This window comes from Gobius niger (genome assembly GCF_951799975.1).
Source record: "Gobius niger genome assembly, chromosome: 7".
NCBI classification, from domain to species: Eukaryota; Metazoa; Chordata; class Actinopteri; order Gobiiformes; family Gobiidae; genus Gobius; species Gobius niger.
The window spans coordinates 27,879,613-27,895,985 of NC_136858.1; the positions used below are offsets into that span (position 1 = coordinate 27,879,613).

Here is a 16,373-nt window from a genome sequence, read left to right on the forward strand (position 1 = left end):
TCTTCATACTTTGACACTCGCCAAAGGGGAGCACAGGCCTCTCTGTCGGAGCGAACTCTGAACAAAACCTGTGAAAGCTCCGGCGCTCGACACATGCGGCGAGTGAGAGGCAGGTTTCCACCGTGCGTTATCGACTTACCCACGGTGTATATACTGGCATCGGTCAGCTTATTGATTGTGGCCTCCTGGTAAACTCCGTCCTGATTCTTCACCTCCACAACAAGTCCCACCTGCGGCACAGAGGCACAGCTGCTAAAAGCGTACAACACAAATCCGCTGGAATTTACAGGAGAAGGGTGCAGTAATTGGTTTAGTTCATAGTTGTGGTAGTAGAGGGAGCTGAATTGTTGGGATCAGTTTATTCAACGTCACCGCAGCGCGACACTAGAGAAATGTGTGATATTATGATGTTCGATGACTGTCACAAAAGATTTAAAGGGGCTAGATGCAAGTTGGGCATTTTATACTCACTACTGCCACCTTGGGTCATATGTGTAACTGCACCTTCTATAATAAAGGGATATTTCAGGATTTTTGACATAGGGCCTCATTTCCTAGTTATCCAGAGTGTTGCTGATTTCTGGAGATATTTTTGTTTGTAATTCATGCAGTTGTTATATTTGAAGAGTTTCGTGGCGCTAGGCTAGTGCTAGGCTAGTGCATTTCTATGGTATCAGCTAGCCTGCATTAAAAACAGTCTGACCCGCTCCACAGTGCACCTGATGCAAATCACTTACAACGCCAGACTAACGATATAAATGTTTGTGTCGATAGAATAATTTCTGGAATATAACTGCCCTTGCATCACATGAATTATCGCATTTTGAGGGACTATTTTCTAGCAGATCACTCCGCCGCTGCGTAGCTTATACAACCACGAAGCAGATGTTGCTCAAATAAAAGGTCTTTTAAATGCAAAATGGTTAAAATTATTCTATCGACACAGATATTTATATGGTTAGTCTGGTGTTATAAGTGATTTGCCTCAGGTGCACTGTGGAGCGGGTCAGACTGTTTTTAATGCAGGCTAGCTGATACCATAGAAATGCGCTAGGCTACATGACTCTTCATATATCAGAACTGCATGAATTACAAAAAAAAATATCTCGAGAAATCAGCAACACTCTGGATAACTAGGAAATGAGGCCCTATGTCAAAAATCCTGAAATATCCCTTTAAGCTTTTAGAGGCAATTGTGGTGAATAGGTCTGAGCTCATTCTACACCTTAGGACATTGCTGAAACATGTAGAGGGAGGAAAATACATATTTTTAACATTTTTAAACTCTGTATAGTCCCTTTAAACAAGACTTCTAACTGTAATAGGAAAACCATGGCCAAAACTGAATGTCTGCACACTTTATGGTTTTGTTTCAAGCTGCACTGGCAAAAAAATAAGTGTAAATCTCAGCCGGATGGAACATCATTGGCTTCTTGCAATATTTGCCGATATATTGTGTAATCCTATTAAGAAAACTGGCTCATTTTCATATGAATTTACTTATCGAAAACAGCCTTACTTTATCCTGAACTTGAAATAAGTTGGGTGTTTTGTATGCTTTTCAACTTTGCATGAATAGTGTTGATTGCAGTGCTTATTATCAGAGGAATTCAATACATAAATTGTTTCAGAATGTGTGATCCAATGATATTTCTCCCCAGTGCATTAAACCAACATTAGTCATACGTTTCATTGAGGGTTCATAATGACTGACTATTCTAATGTGATGCAATTTAAAGGTTAGAACTATATCAGTAAAAAAGCTGGTGACACAATACGCCGGGGGCTTCTTAAGGGTAATTTATTTAAATGTGTGCACAGCGACAGTGTCCCAGCTGAGCCAGGTAGAGCCAGGTTCCTGTCTTACCTTTAGAGGCCCTTTGATGTTTTCATCGTGGACCTCAGCCGTGGACAGATCTGATTTAAAGGTCACCTGAGGAAGAGGAAGCAACGGGAGCGATCAGTCACAGAATAAACAAACATCTCCCACAGGGACGTCACAGTTAACAGGAATGAACATAGGAAGATGGGACTAATAGGGCTGAGAGACATAAGGCATGTACTGTTAGCACAATAGCTAATCTTATTATCTGTGGCAAACAAACTCTTGATCATGTAATGTTAAGAGCTGAAAAACAATGGAATAAATACACCTGGGCTAAACAAAAAGGGGAATCTGGACTAAACAGGACAGGATTTTAGAAATACTGCCGTTTCTTATTAAGACTTTGTATAGTTTTGTCCTGGTCTGTCACTTAAAACAAGTTCTGTTTAGGTCTGGTTACGCCAATCCACATTTTGGTTTTGGTCATTAGTTCCTTAACACATTTCTACCCCATAGTCTAAAAATGAAACATATACATTTGCTCATTAATCCTATATCATCATAAATATACAGTAATGACTGGGCTGGATCCCTAGAATAAAAAAATGCTCCATGTTTTGAAATCTAATGCCTTGGTGGGATTGTCTGTTCTATCTCTGATCTGTATTATTCTAGCCCTTGCGTTGTGCAGATAAGAGGTTCAAACAAACAAATACTGGCATTAAAAAACCATTTCGTACAGTCCATGTAGGTCGCTCAGCTCATATTGCTGCATTTGTAATTACACCATATTGCAATATCAAACACAGACCTCTCCGTGACCCTTGTTTGGCCGCTACAGGAGCCGCTGTCTGCTCCATTGTTGCCGCCCCTCCCCCTTCAGCATCTGCAGCCTCCAGAAGTGAACCGCACAGTGCCTCATAATCTCATCAGAGTCTGGTAAGCTTTCATTTGCACGGTGACCTGGCAACGCAGCCCAACTCCGCCGACTCAAATATACGCGCAGGCTTCTACCGTCGCATATTTTCCTGACAAATATGTTTGCGGATGAGACGGTGGCCCGAAAGAGCAGAATCTGTTCAGCTTTTTACAAATGTATGCGTCTGCAGATATTAAGAATCAAATATTCATATGCTTCCTTATTGCTTCGCTTTGGGGGAAACGGAGTCAGTTTGGGCACGCAGCCACAACATTATGACCCACCCACTGAGTGTCTATTATTGATAATCACTTCTGATGTGTTCACCAGTGGAAACTAACCATGAAGGATTAACACATTTCAAGCTTGTAACACAATGATAACACTAAATGGGCAGAAATTTCACAAAAATATCAGTGCGAGTTTGGGCTGTGGCCTTTTAAAATAGCGGTTCCCAAACTTTTCAGGTAGTGTTTGGATACTATATTATGATATTTGGCTTAATTTCACTAAAACATACTGTTCTCAATCATAAATTCTGATTGAAATCATCTTGCGACCCCCAGCTCAGTGTCCTGCGACCCCTCGAGAGGTCCCAACCCCCACTTTGGGAACCCATGTTTTAGGAGACAAAATTGCAACTGTACTAACTTTAGCACACACTAAATATTTTTCACTTCATGCCTTAATGCCATAATCTGACAGACTTAATCTATATTTAGGATTTATTGTCAACTGGTTTAAGAATAGAATAAAGAATCTGGCAACCCAAAGCGAGAGCACTAAGGCCTGTCTGGCTTAAAAACCAAAACAATATGTACAAAGTAGGGATGCACCGATACCACTTTTTCTAAAACCGATACGAGTACGAGTACTTGGATTTAAGTACTCGCCGATACCGAATACCGATACGAGTACAAGGCATTTTCTTCAACATTCTTAATTTTTTCACAGCAGATTGGTTTGTAATTAGTTAATTTACTCATTTACATTTCCTTAAGTAAAGTGGGCGACACATTTAAGAGCAGTTATATTAGAATTGTGCTGATGCCATGTATTATATTTATTTATTTTTATTTTCATTCAATATAATTTTTAATTTTTATTGCACTGTCCATCATAGACAGAAAAGCCCATGTCCCAAAGCTCCCAATGCCTGTGCTTTATTCATTTATGTATTTTTATTCACTGGTCAATGGTCTCTTTTCGTCTTTACTTCAGCTCCGTGTGGATTTTCTCATGTGTTTGTAGTAACTTAGCGAGTAGCTACAGCGTTTTCATTGTTCTGCTGCAGCTCATTTTCGCTCAATATAAACATGCTGTATGTCTTTATTTTGGATTTTCTGAGGACTTTTTAGTCGCTGGGTTAGTTTTTCAGATGAATAAACCCCTGGGCATAAAACGGCGTCAGAATGGCCAAAACTGCGCTAGCCGCGAGTTAGCATCGTTAGCCTGTATGTTGTAAACACTGCAGACGCTGCAGCTCTAACAACATTAAGCTCTGGTTAAATCCAGCACAGACTCTGGTTTAGAGAGCGCAGTCTGTAATAAAGTCAGCTCTATGTGGAATATTGTATTTCCACTAAAGAATTCTCCAGTTTGTTGCTATTTTCTCTCTTTAGCTGAGAGGTGCGCCTCGTAGGTGCGCTCACCGCACGTCAAATGGTATCGGTTCCTGGTATCGGGACCTCATGAATGAGTACGAGTATGAGTACAAGCATGTGGTATCGGCCCGATACCCGATACTGGTATCGGTATCGGTGCATCCCTAGTACAAAGGATATTTTTATAATGAAAAATAATGTATTAAACCGTGAATAAATCAGACGGGACAAACGACAGGAGTGAGGTGATGCACACAGATTGTTGTGGACTTTCGAAGAGAGCACCAGAGTGCTCCTCAGAGAATCATTGATGCTGCTATGGAGAGGATGGGGCATCACAGAGATCCCGTCATGGCACACAAACGCTACATCACTGGTCAAGAAAGGACATCAGCAACTCTTTGCTTTCGCGGCAAACTGAGAAGAGCCCAGGCTACCCATCATGTGCACCTTCTACATGGGGAGCAGAGAAAGCGGCTGCATCACGGAAAAGCTGAGAAAATCATCAGCGCCCCTTTCTTCCCTATTCAGGACATCACTCCATAAAATTCATTTATTACAGTAAAAGGCAAGAGTGCAGATACAATACTTTCAGTCATATGCATGGGCAAAAATAACTGATTTCAGCCTGGATTTGAACATTGTCAGAGTTGAGGCCTGTCTCATCCTATTACACTATTAGAAAAATTAGCATATTAGCAATTAGCAAAAACTATTACAAAATTCGCATAATCAATTAGCATATATATATATTTTTTTTTCTTTTTTCTTTGCAAAGCAGACTTGGATAGTTCATGGCGCTGGGATTATTTCCCCTTCGCATTTCACGTGCCATGGCTCATGCTTTTGCCTGACTTAAAAACAAACAGCGCTGCTAAGTTTGCTTGTGCAGGTGTGAGGGCTGGCCAGCAGGGGGCAGGTGTGAAACAGAGACCTCTCCTTAATCGAAGCAAACTTGAAATCATTTGTACTTTTATGACTGTTCCGAAAACAGAACATATTCAGTATAGTTTTTTAAATTAATAAATATATAAATAAAATAAAGACCTTTTTTATAGGGAACAAATAATCGCTTGAATAATCGTGATTTCAATTATGACAAAAATAATCGTGATTATTATTTTTTCAATAATCGAGCAGCCCTAGGAGACTGTTGCTGCATGAAGCTGAAACGTAGCCTCACTGTGTTTAGTCCTGACTCTAGGATCCACCAGGAGACCCCTCCCTGACATTCTCAGGGCTCGAGATGGTTCATACGGCTGTAACATGTCAGAGATGTACTTCGGTGCTAAACCATGAAAAGACTTGTACACAAGCAGAGCCTTTTTAAATTCTATTCTCTGACTGACAGGAAGCCAGGGCAGAGACCGGAGCACTGGACTAATATGGTCGTAATCACAACAAATCCCACACACCCATCACAGTGAGACTTCCGAATCTACAAGGTCCAGCTGACTGAACAGTTTCATCCACCAGTCAGGAAGCTGAACTCTCCCTTCCTTCCCTTATTGCGTCCACAAAACTTGAACCCAGATCCAAAGTCAGTATCCAAAAATATTCAGGAAAAAGCGAATATAAGAACCAACAATCAGCGTTTTTGCCATAACATAAAGCTCGACTTGTGTCATCTTCAAAACTGCGAGCTTTTTGTGGGTGCTTCTTTTTATTGTTGCCATCGATTTCCCTTGGATTCAGCACAAGAGCAGAAAAAAAGACGTGAGCACAATCTCGCAAACAAGCCTCCAGGAAATGCATTTCAGATGAAGCTGTTGAGTCACAAAACAATGCCTGCAACAGCATTCAAAGTCACACAAAAGAAGCTAACGCGCTCTAGACACACACAAAAAAAAAAGTGCGAGAGATACCGAGTGTAAGATATATTGGATTGTCAGGTCATTAAATAACACGGAACAAAAAGCTTCCCCCGGCGGCGTTTCATAAGTTTGTAGATAATAGCCGAGCTCCCGGATGGATAAAAACTAGTTCATATTTTCACAGAGAAGAAGCGCCGCACACTCGGAGGAACTGTCAATAAAGTCTGACCCGTTACCTCAAAAGGTCTCGTTCCATCGTGCAGTGACAGCCGCGTGCAAACAAGCTGCATCATTAGGACCTGCACTCACAGGCGCACGAGTGAGATGTCAAGCCTCTCGTCTGATCTGAGGGCCAGTATAGTAAGAAAAAAAGGTCTATGGTGAGTGGTGCTGTGGGAGTCATGGGGTTTTGCTTTCATGATGTTATAGACAGAAGATCCTGACATAAACCATCCCAGAGATAAGGTGATGCCTCTAACGTTTTGTACTTTTTGCATTATTAAAAAGGGGAAGCGTAGGTTGAAATCATATTGTCTAAATAACTGCCATAACTAAAATGGCAGGCGCATCCGGTGTTTAACTTGCAATGCTTTATTTTAGACTCTCGGTAAAAGAGAACATTTGAAAAGAGCCTCTTGTTTTTGGATTATTAAGAGTAGGCAGACTTGCTCCACCTTGAACAGTACGACTTTTCATATTCTTTGGAAACACTTTAATTGCTTATACCGGCTTTAAAGTAGAGCCAAGTAACTCCTGCCCCTAGAGGCCATAAGCATCACTGCAGGCACCATAGCATGCTGCGGTTTTTTTACTCATTAATTATCCTTGAGAGCAAATACTACACTGACAGAAAAGACCCAACTCAATGACACAATGGAGATATTTTTCCCCCCCTCAAACTGTAAACACTGTTAAAGTGGCCCTAGCCCGCAGTTAGCTTTGCCCGTTAGCCTGTTAGCTTCTTCTTCGTGATTCTATTAGTGTGTATTACGCCTCCAACCCGGAGGCAGGGAAGTTGCAAGGCTTGTTTTCTGGCCAGAGACACCAGGGGGAGATGAAAGACCACCCCCCAATCATCCCATTAACACTTGTATTACCCCCAGAGGGACTACGAAAAGGATTTATTATGGTAAACAAGTTACTTAGTTCTTTAATAAAGGGGCCAAACACATTTTGTCTATTTTCTATTCATGGCTTTTGACAATATTGCAATGTTGTTCCCTCATCCACATAAAATAAATTCTGGAGTCGTGTTTTGAGCCATTCTCACATGTTTTAATAATCTTGGAATCTTTCATAGTAGCTATTTGAAGAAGCGTGAAACCTGCTCTTACGACGCTCCTCCAAATTTTCTCAGAATTGATAAAAGATGACGATCAAGATGTGCAATTATCTCCTAAAAAAAAAAAAAGCATAATAACCCCACTTAAAGATGCTGTTATCCCACAGCCTAAACCTACAGCAGTTCTCCATTTTATTGCTGATCTTCATTACTTCTGAACCGAAGCCCAGATCAACAAACAGCAACTTAAATCAATGTTCAATATGTCATAATACGATTTACATTCTCCACAGACACACCCCAGGCAAAATCTTATTAACTTAAAGCTATTAGATTCCAAGCTTTCATAAAAATTCAAATAGCCCTTGCTCAGTCAATATAATCCCTGTCTATTCCAATCATGTACGGCTCCGGCTCCAAAGTAAGCGGCTGCATTTCTCCATCTGACCCGCTTCGTCAGTTCACAGCGTTAAGTTGACATTAAGCCAATTTAAGAAATTATTGGCACACGCCCAAAGATCTCCAAATATGGGAGAGTAATAGGGACAGGTTTAACTGAAACACCCTGCAGCTGTTTGACCTTGTAATTCTCAATAAATTCAATCAAAGCACTAGGAAGTTAGAGAAGATTCCTGCAATAAAAAAAATCAGCTGTGATTTCAAAACAGCCGCACATCCCAATCCATTTTTGAAGAGGAGATAAGACTGATAATTCTACTTCAGATGTTTTTTTGTATTTTTATAAGTTTATCAATGCATTTTGTAGTCACTCGCAAACTCTCATTAGGACTAGAGGTCGACATATCGGGCCGATATTTGGGCATTTTACTATGGGCCGATCTAACACTGATACAAGCCGATATTTACGGGACCGCACGTGATAGCTCTTTCCAAAACAAAAAAAACGGGAAGTCTCCAAGTCAGGGCTTTCAATCGTTCCTCCACGACTTCCTAGGCCTCAAGGGAGCGGAGAAACATCGCAACGAAAATTGGTTAACAGGTTTCATCGACTAAACCTCAGTCAATATGGGCATGCTGTATATTATTATGAAGCACAAAACCCGGAGAATTAAATCGCCGAGTTAGTTTGAACCTCCGCAAACTAATGCTAACGGAAACTATTCAATGCTGGGACAGAAACTATGATTGAATCGCCTAAAGAAACAGTCTAGTTTATGAAATAAGTGATCCAACATATTTGTAATGATCACATAACCTTATGTGAGTTGTTTATATTGATGCATATAGCAACATCACGATGGAGAGCAACCATCGTGATGCCACGCCCCCCTCCTGTCAGAAACACGCACTGGTCTTCTGTGGGCTTTGTAAACCTTCAAACTTTGCAGGGATTGCACAGTAAATTAAATCACGAATATACACGCTAGTGTCAGTGGCCTGTCAGAAGCCAGAAGACATGATGTGTTAGCCGTAATATCAAAGTAAAGACGCTGCGCTGCTCTATTTGACGCGCGGGGCTCTCTCTCTCTCTAATACGCTTCACTTTAACACCGCGTGGTCTTGCTTTGCTTCGTACGAAAACTAAACTAGCTAGCTGAGCGCGCATGGGTTTCACGAAGGACCGAGAGAGGAGAGAAAGAGGCGAGAAAGAGGCAGGAGTTACGAGCACACGGACCGGGCGGCGCGTGGAGCGGCTTCAAAAACGTAAGCTACGACGCAAACTTGTAAATATTGTCCCGCTCACCCACTGTTTCTTAAACATTACGTTAACATTGAGCAAATGCAAATAATAAGCTCCGATTTACATTTGTATTAGTGTGATAAGAGCCTTGGTATTGAGGAGCAGATAACGCTCTGAATCATTCTCCTCTCAGACTTTTACGCACGAGTTTTAACAATTTCTTTTGCAAAAGTCGTGTTCCATGACTGTGTTCAGGTCATGTTTAGTTTAGATCCATTTGTCCTGCAAGCTCACATTTTTCTTAACATAAATAATATGCAGCTTCTATATAGGCTATGGAAATGTCTTTCAAAAATGCTTATAATGAGAAATGGACGATATCATCGTCCATCACGATGGTTCACTGTAAACATCGTCAACGGCCGATTAAGGGGACATCGCCCAACCCTAAGAGGAACATTCACTTCTTCACTCAGAGAAAGACACTTTTAAGAAAGGTGTTGCGATTGGTCAATGTCGAAAGATACTCAAACCCCCCATATCAGTATCCGAAGCAGAAAACCTGGATCGGTGCATCTCTAGTACCTATTAAACAGGAATGTTACATAAATCAGCCCTATGCCCCAATAAAGCGCCCTCTGCTGTCACAGTTCAATACTGACGCAGTCTACAGTTTAGAAGCTTCAGTCACAGGATACCAGATATTTGAAAAAAGTCAGCCAAAAACATCGACCAAAAATATCGGCTGTGCATATCAGCATTGGCCAATAAAAATCGGCATCGGCCTGAGAAAAACCCATAGCGGTCGAACTCTAAGTAGGGCAAAAACAGAAGATGGAGCAATGCATCTTATACCCTATTTGTTGCCCGCTCATTCATTCAAATCAACTTTAGCACTTCTTCACTTTCAGTAAGTGGTGATCAAAAGCAAATAAATATATAGTGTTAAGTTTGACTGCCTTTCTGAAACCGTTTTAAGGAAACAAATGTAGCGTGCTGAGCTTGTTACACTGTGTTACACTGCCGCTGGGCGCCTTTGATGGATAAATGTGATAACCATCCATAATGAGTCAAACTGGCGTGGCGCTAATTCATTTTTCTAGCACAAATCATCGTTGTCATAAATAAAGAATGTCAAGAGTCTTTTTAGCGGGTTTTTGAAGAAAAAAAAAGGGGAGACTGTGGAAATATGCGCCGGCTCCTGACTTGGTTAAATAAGCCGACTGAGATTAATGACGTGTGGAGCTATAGAGAAATTGATTACACTGAAATATCTTGCTTTGAATAATGGCTATGTTACAACGTTTGAGCCACAAAGCTTGAACAGTGCATTCACACCAAAGGAAAACAAAAGCTTAATTAGTTTGGTAATTCATTTATGAAACGAGACTGCGCCATTATCCTCCATGTCACAGAGACGGCTTTCATAAAAGCTGAGCACCTAAAATGAATTCTGCTTTAATTGCAACGTCCCCTTGTACTGGAGGAAAGCTTAATAAATGAAATCACCAGAAATGATAACGTCCGAGCCGAAAGATTGACAAGTTAAAACGATCTCAAATTCAAACCAGATAAAAAAAAAAATGCTTTACGAAAGGTTGAAAAGTTAATTTCCTTTGACTCTATAACAGTGTTTCGCATCAGCCACCAATCCCTGTCCCGCCCACGCGCTCAGAGCAAGACGAAAGACAAGCCATCCGTCTCTATTGTGCTTTCCAGATGCCGAGGCTCCGCTGGGAAAACCGGGCGCTGTAAGACGCCAATCAAGCAAAGCGTAAAAACCACTGGGACACAGAAGCAACCAGCGTCACGAGATGTAGAGGAGGCGAGAGTCCCAAATGGAAACGGAGGGAAAGGGGAACTTGGTGGACTACGACAGACCCCCCAATGGTTTTGCAGAGAAACTGACGGAGCAGGACTAAAGTCGCCAGCGTGTAATCTGGTACGACAAAACAGGTGCAATTTATCTTGACAAAACTTATCCATCTACAAAGGGCTATTAACATTTAGAGCACATTGTTGGAAAGAAAATCCTACTGTTACTACTAGGTGTGGGACTTTAAAGGGGCTATATCATGCTATTTTAGCCATTCCGAAGTTAAGTATAGGCATTTATATGATATATTGTACCTCTACCATTATGGAGCACTCATTTTTGTGATAAATATAAGTGTTTTCTGGAGGTATTTTTCAAACCCGGAAGACACAACGCTTCGATTCAGTTAACTCCGCCCCCTCTCTCCGCGCATACAACTTTACCGTAATATAAATAAACAACAATAAGTGAAGTCACTTCACGATGCAGTTATAAGGAGTTGACATCTGCAACACAGCTTCATAAATGGCTAACACACATGCTAATATGCTAACACACAAGCTAACACGCGTTTGGACTGACTCACCACTCTGGTCCATCGCTGTTTACATTATGGGACTCGCGTTGGTTATAAAAGTTAATCCACTTTGATTCTGGCGAAGGTTCCCCAAACATCCATCAGTGACAATCACAGAAAAACACCATTTTGGCTGATAGTCGCTGAATCCCGGAGAAAAAAACAGCTGAGTGGCCTCTTCCTGAAAAGGGTTGAATATAAACTCCTCGTCCTCGTAGCCAAACGCGCTTCCTTTTCTCCGTCCGTGACATTATCGTTAGTTAAGAATAAAAAACAGGGGTGTCAGAGTAGGTAACGAGCTCCATCTTCACAGCTGCAGCGCAAACATGACTGATCTGTTCAGACGCGATGTGTTTGTTTTGGCCTCAGCTGACCTGGAAGCACTTCGGGCACATCCCTTTTTTTTTTTTTTTTTTTTTTTTTGTTTCTCTCTTACGACAGAAATAATGAAAAAGCTGTTTTACAAATTAAAATCAGGCCGTAAGCATAGAATTAAGGCATTACATTACAGACGTCGAGCACTTCCGTTCCGTTGTTACGACACAACTGAACACTCAGTCGTTCACCAGGAGAGGGAGGAGCAGCTGCTCAGAGAGCAGGATTCAGGAGGATTACTGAGAGCTGCGTGAATGAAGCCGCAAACCACTCTGGGGGTGTTTTTGATAAGGAAATAGCATAACAACATGGCTAAAAGCTCTAAAAAGTCGATTTTGCATGATATAGGACCTTTAACGCATTCATTTCGATTCATTATTTACGAAGACTTTAACGCATACATTTTTTTAACGCAATTAATCATATTTCCCCCCCAAGCCGGAACTCCCGAGCCGGAAGCTTTGTATTTGCGTGTTTCCGGTACGCCCGTATATCTGACGCACATCCGCCCACAACAGCAATGGACGTAGACGCTTCACTCGGCCCGTTGGGGACTCGGTTTAGTTTTAAAAAACATCCTGATGTGACGATATTCAGCTGTACGGCTGTGTGCAGGTTGTGCATAACAGAATTCTCCTTCCACTGTAGTTACTCAAGTCGAAAATACCGTCTCGATGTAAAACATGTTGGGCAAACACAGAGACGACCTCGATGCTAATGTTAGCGTTAGCGGCTATAAATGCACTTTGCCGCTGTTACTTAACTACAAAGATTAACAATAAATACATTTGTTGTTGAACATTTCTATCTAATTATTGGATAATTCAGGTGCCAATGTTTTTGGTTTTCAATTAAAATGCGATTAATTGCGATTAATTAACTACGGACCTGTAATTAACTCAATAAAAAATAATCTAATCGAGTCCCACCACTAGTTACTACACAACATGACAAGAATTGCGTTAAAGGACTTTACGGGATAGAAAGCGACAATGGGAATGACTTTGGGAGCTGGTGGAGATACTCTGGCTTTCAGTATTGAGGGCGCATCAAATGTATTCATGTATAATGTAGTATATGTAAGTATAATGTACTATATAAAGCTTGCCATGTTGCAGTATGTCGACATTGCAACTGCTGTCATTGGAAACATGCACAGCGGAGCGTATTGATTCTCTGAAAAGGTTAAGAACAGGTTGCAGCTGCAAAGAAAAGAAAAAAGAAAAAAAAAGACTGCAGGGGGAAAGAAACTAAGTAAAAGTAAAGCTCCATCAGTGATCACTTCAGTCAAGCAATATCTCACAATGAGTTTAATCCAGACTCCAGACCTAAAAGTCAACTAATCTTTACGTTTTTAGACATTTTGCAACCAAACTATCACACCAAGGAAGAATAGAAACCAACTGACAGTCTGGTAGTTAACTTGCATCAAGAAAACACCACACAATATTTATTCCATCAATTCAAAACCTTAAATAACCAGCACTTGTTTAATGTTGGAGAAGCAGAGGAGTGACTTACCTTGGCCTTGACCAGCCGCTTGGCCGTCTTAATCTTGGCCTCGCAGAAAGCCCCTCTGTACTTGGCGCTCACGTCCGTCCCCACCGTTAAGTAGGGGGGCTCCTCCAAAGTCTGCAATGAGAACGACAAAATGTGTTACGGCTGCAGCGTATCAGAAAAAGGACGCCTCAATTATGAAACAACGGCATATGCTTTATGTGCATGTGTTGAAAGATGACTCTATTTCAAAACCTTTACGGCGCTCGCTCGTCATAACGACAGATTTTTGTAATACACTGCGCAATATCAAACCTGTGAGACGTTTTTTAATAAATGCGGCTTAAACAAACAGGTGCATTGTGTAAAGTCGGGAGGACACAGACACAGCGGACCTGGACTTGCAACTATCTGCTCAGTGAATCATCCATAGAAAACTCATACCATCTGCTGCTGCTGCCTGCAAAACAAGGGAACAGAGGGGCACTTAGCCACTGCTTTGATGACTGCGAGCAACAGATGAAGCTCCTCACATGCTCCACAACAGATCCGTGCGAGCAAACATGTTCAACTGGGAAGATGAGAGTGATCGATATGAAAGTAATCGATATGAGAGCAACCGATATGATGATTAATCAATGATCACTTTTCACTTTGTTTTCAGATGTTGACATGGCTTTGAAAAAATACATAAAAAATGAAACTTTAGAAAATACTGAACAACTGACTTTGACAGCAGCATCTGGAATTAGAGGTGGGAAACTAAAGAGACAACTTAAGCAATCTGTTGCTTTTGAATGTTCACACTGACTGGAAAGTTAGTATTCACACACTCATAACAGAGACCAACGAACAAGAGGAGGGATTAAGGACAAGTGTCGGTGTTTGAGCTGCATTACACAGAGAAGCACCAAATTACAACACGACAATCTCTCCACAGTGATCATCTGGTCACAATTTATTTTCATATCGCCAAACCCCATCTTCAAATTTAAATACTATCTACTGCTTTGGTAAAAAATGAAACTGTGATAACCTCAGAGGGTTTATAACAACTTTGAAGATTGCTTAAATAAATTCCCACACAGGAATTTGGCGCATTTACATAGCTCTGTGGGAAGCGAGGCACACAGCACTTCAACTGTTTGACAAAGGAATGTAAACTTTAAGTAATGAAACTGGAAGTAATCTTCCCGTTTGTATTAACACTCGAAATAGACTGAGAGTGTCTCGGTTTCCTTCTGTGCAGATGTGAATCAAATGAGTGTGCTGCTTCAGGCTTTGTGAAAACCCAGTGTAATAGTAGTGTGTTTGAACTACTTTGAAGGGGGCCACACCTCCAGATGACAGCAAATGTTATGTATGCTCCTGCTCCTGACAGCAATTCTGTTGAATATATTAATCCCAAAACATTTAGATAGACTGCTACATTTCAATAGAAAACAATGGAATATCTTAGATATTCAATTCAAGGTTTGCCCAGGGACGCTCCACTCATCTGCTTCATAAAGGAGCTTAATGAAATCTTGAATGTAAATGCTGACAAAGTAACAGTATAGTATAGTGGTGCTTCAGTGAAGAAGTAGATGCTTTAAGAAATATTTGAGCCATGATCCATTTAGACATATTTAAAGCAGACCACACAGTACTGCAGGAGTGCTTTGAAAAGGGAAGACTTCTACTTCCATACTGAAAATGTGAAGAGGCACTGTGGTTCAAGGTTATATACAGTTTGTGTTAGATGATAAGAATCAACATTTCAAAAGCAAATGTCTATGACTTTATTTTGCACAATTCATATTACCATATCCCTTTATTTTATCCATGGCCCATCACTGACCTCTATTCATACGACACTAGCAAATATAGTCTGCATATTTGTTTACTGCTGTTACCACAGGGATAATGCTAAAGAACAAACATAAACAATGCTTTCACAAAACGTGGATCTTGATCCTTTCAGCTCTTTTCAAATCCATCTCGTTTGCCTCTTACCAGTTGCATAATTGTGCAGCTTATCTAATGCAATTACAGGTTAGATCTCAAAACACTCAAAAACAATAAAGCTTGCAGATTGATTTCAGATACTACCAGAGGTCACAGCGTTGAGGCAAAGGATTTGAAAAGCAAGTGCTAACAATAAACCGGTGTTACTAAAGCTACCTAACCTGCCAAGTGATCATCCAGCGAACGACCTTGGAGACAGTAAGAATGATGCCTCGCGTGGTGCCAAAAATGGTCTGAATCACAAACATAATGATGGCCACAAAACAAAACAGCAAATCTGTTGCAAAGCCCATGTTGGAGGTTGAAATTGCGTCTTCAGTGAGAGGAAAGTGAGACAGTGTGACAGATGGGGGTCCGGAGCACCTCTTCAGATAAACACCTCATTAGACCTCAGAGCAGGGGCGGCTGGACTCGGCTGCAGCTGCCCCCGACAAGGCCAGGTTTACGCCGTGGAAACTGGAGTCCATTATAATGCATTAATATTCAGCCTTTACTACAGACTCCACAAATAGAGGACCACGGGGGAGCAGTGATGCGCTGAAATGTTACTCTTGGAGATTCTGTTATGATTGTTGCGCAACACCCAGGCCAAAAAAATAAAATGACACCACAAATTAATAGCTCACAAAAGTTCAGAGAAAGGCTGGACAATATGGGGGAAAAAAATGCATTAAAAAAAAAGCTTCCATTGTCCACACTCCTAAACTAGTTGGATAGAGAGAGCAAACTAAAATAAACTTTGAGTGACTCGACTAAATGGCATTGAAACTAAATACAATTCAAACAGAAATTGCAATTGCAGTGTACTCTGGCAACATTCAAAGCAGTACTAACTAACTAACTTATTTGCCTTAATAAATGCTTTTTGTAGTCCCTCTGGGGGTAATACAAGTGTTAATGGGATTATTGGGGGGTCTCTGGCCAGAAAACCACAATTGCAGCTTTCCCTGCACCGGGTTGGAGGCTCCAATACACACTAATGGAATCATGAAGAAGGAGCTAACAGGCTAACGGG

The 16,373-nt window shown here is 41.1% G+C and overlaps 1 protein-coding gene across 2 annotated transcripts in view; it reads right to left on the minus strand.

The window, feature by feature from the left end:
* The window catches only part of arid4b (AT-rich interaction domain 4B), a 63,360-nt gene that overhangs the window by 35,655 nt on the left and 11,332 nt on the right, over positions 1-16,373 (minus strand). For both annotated transcript variants that reach the window (XM_079559707.1, XM_079559708.1), the window contains exons 3-5: positions 13,376-13,486; positions 1,868-1,933; positions 140-230 (exon numbers count right to left, since the gene is read on the minus strand). In XM_079559707.1, coding sequence (XP_079415833.1) covers positions 140-230; positions 1,868-1,933; positions 13,376-13,486 — 268 coding nt within the window. The remainder of the gene's footprint in view (positions 1-139; positions 231-1,867; positions 1,934-13,375; positions 13,487-16,373) is intronic.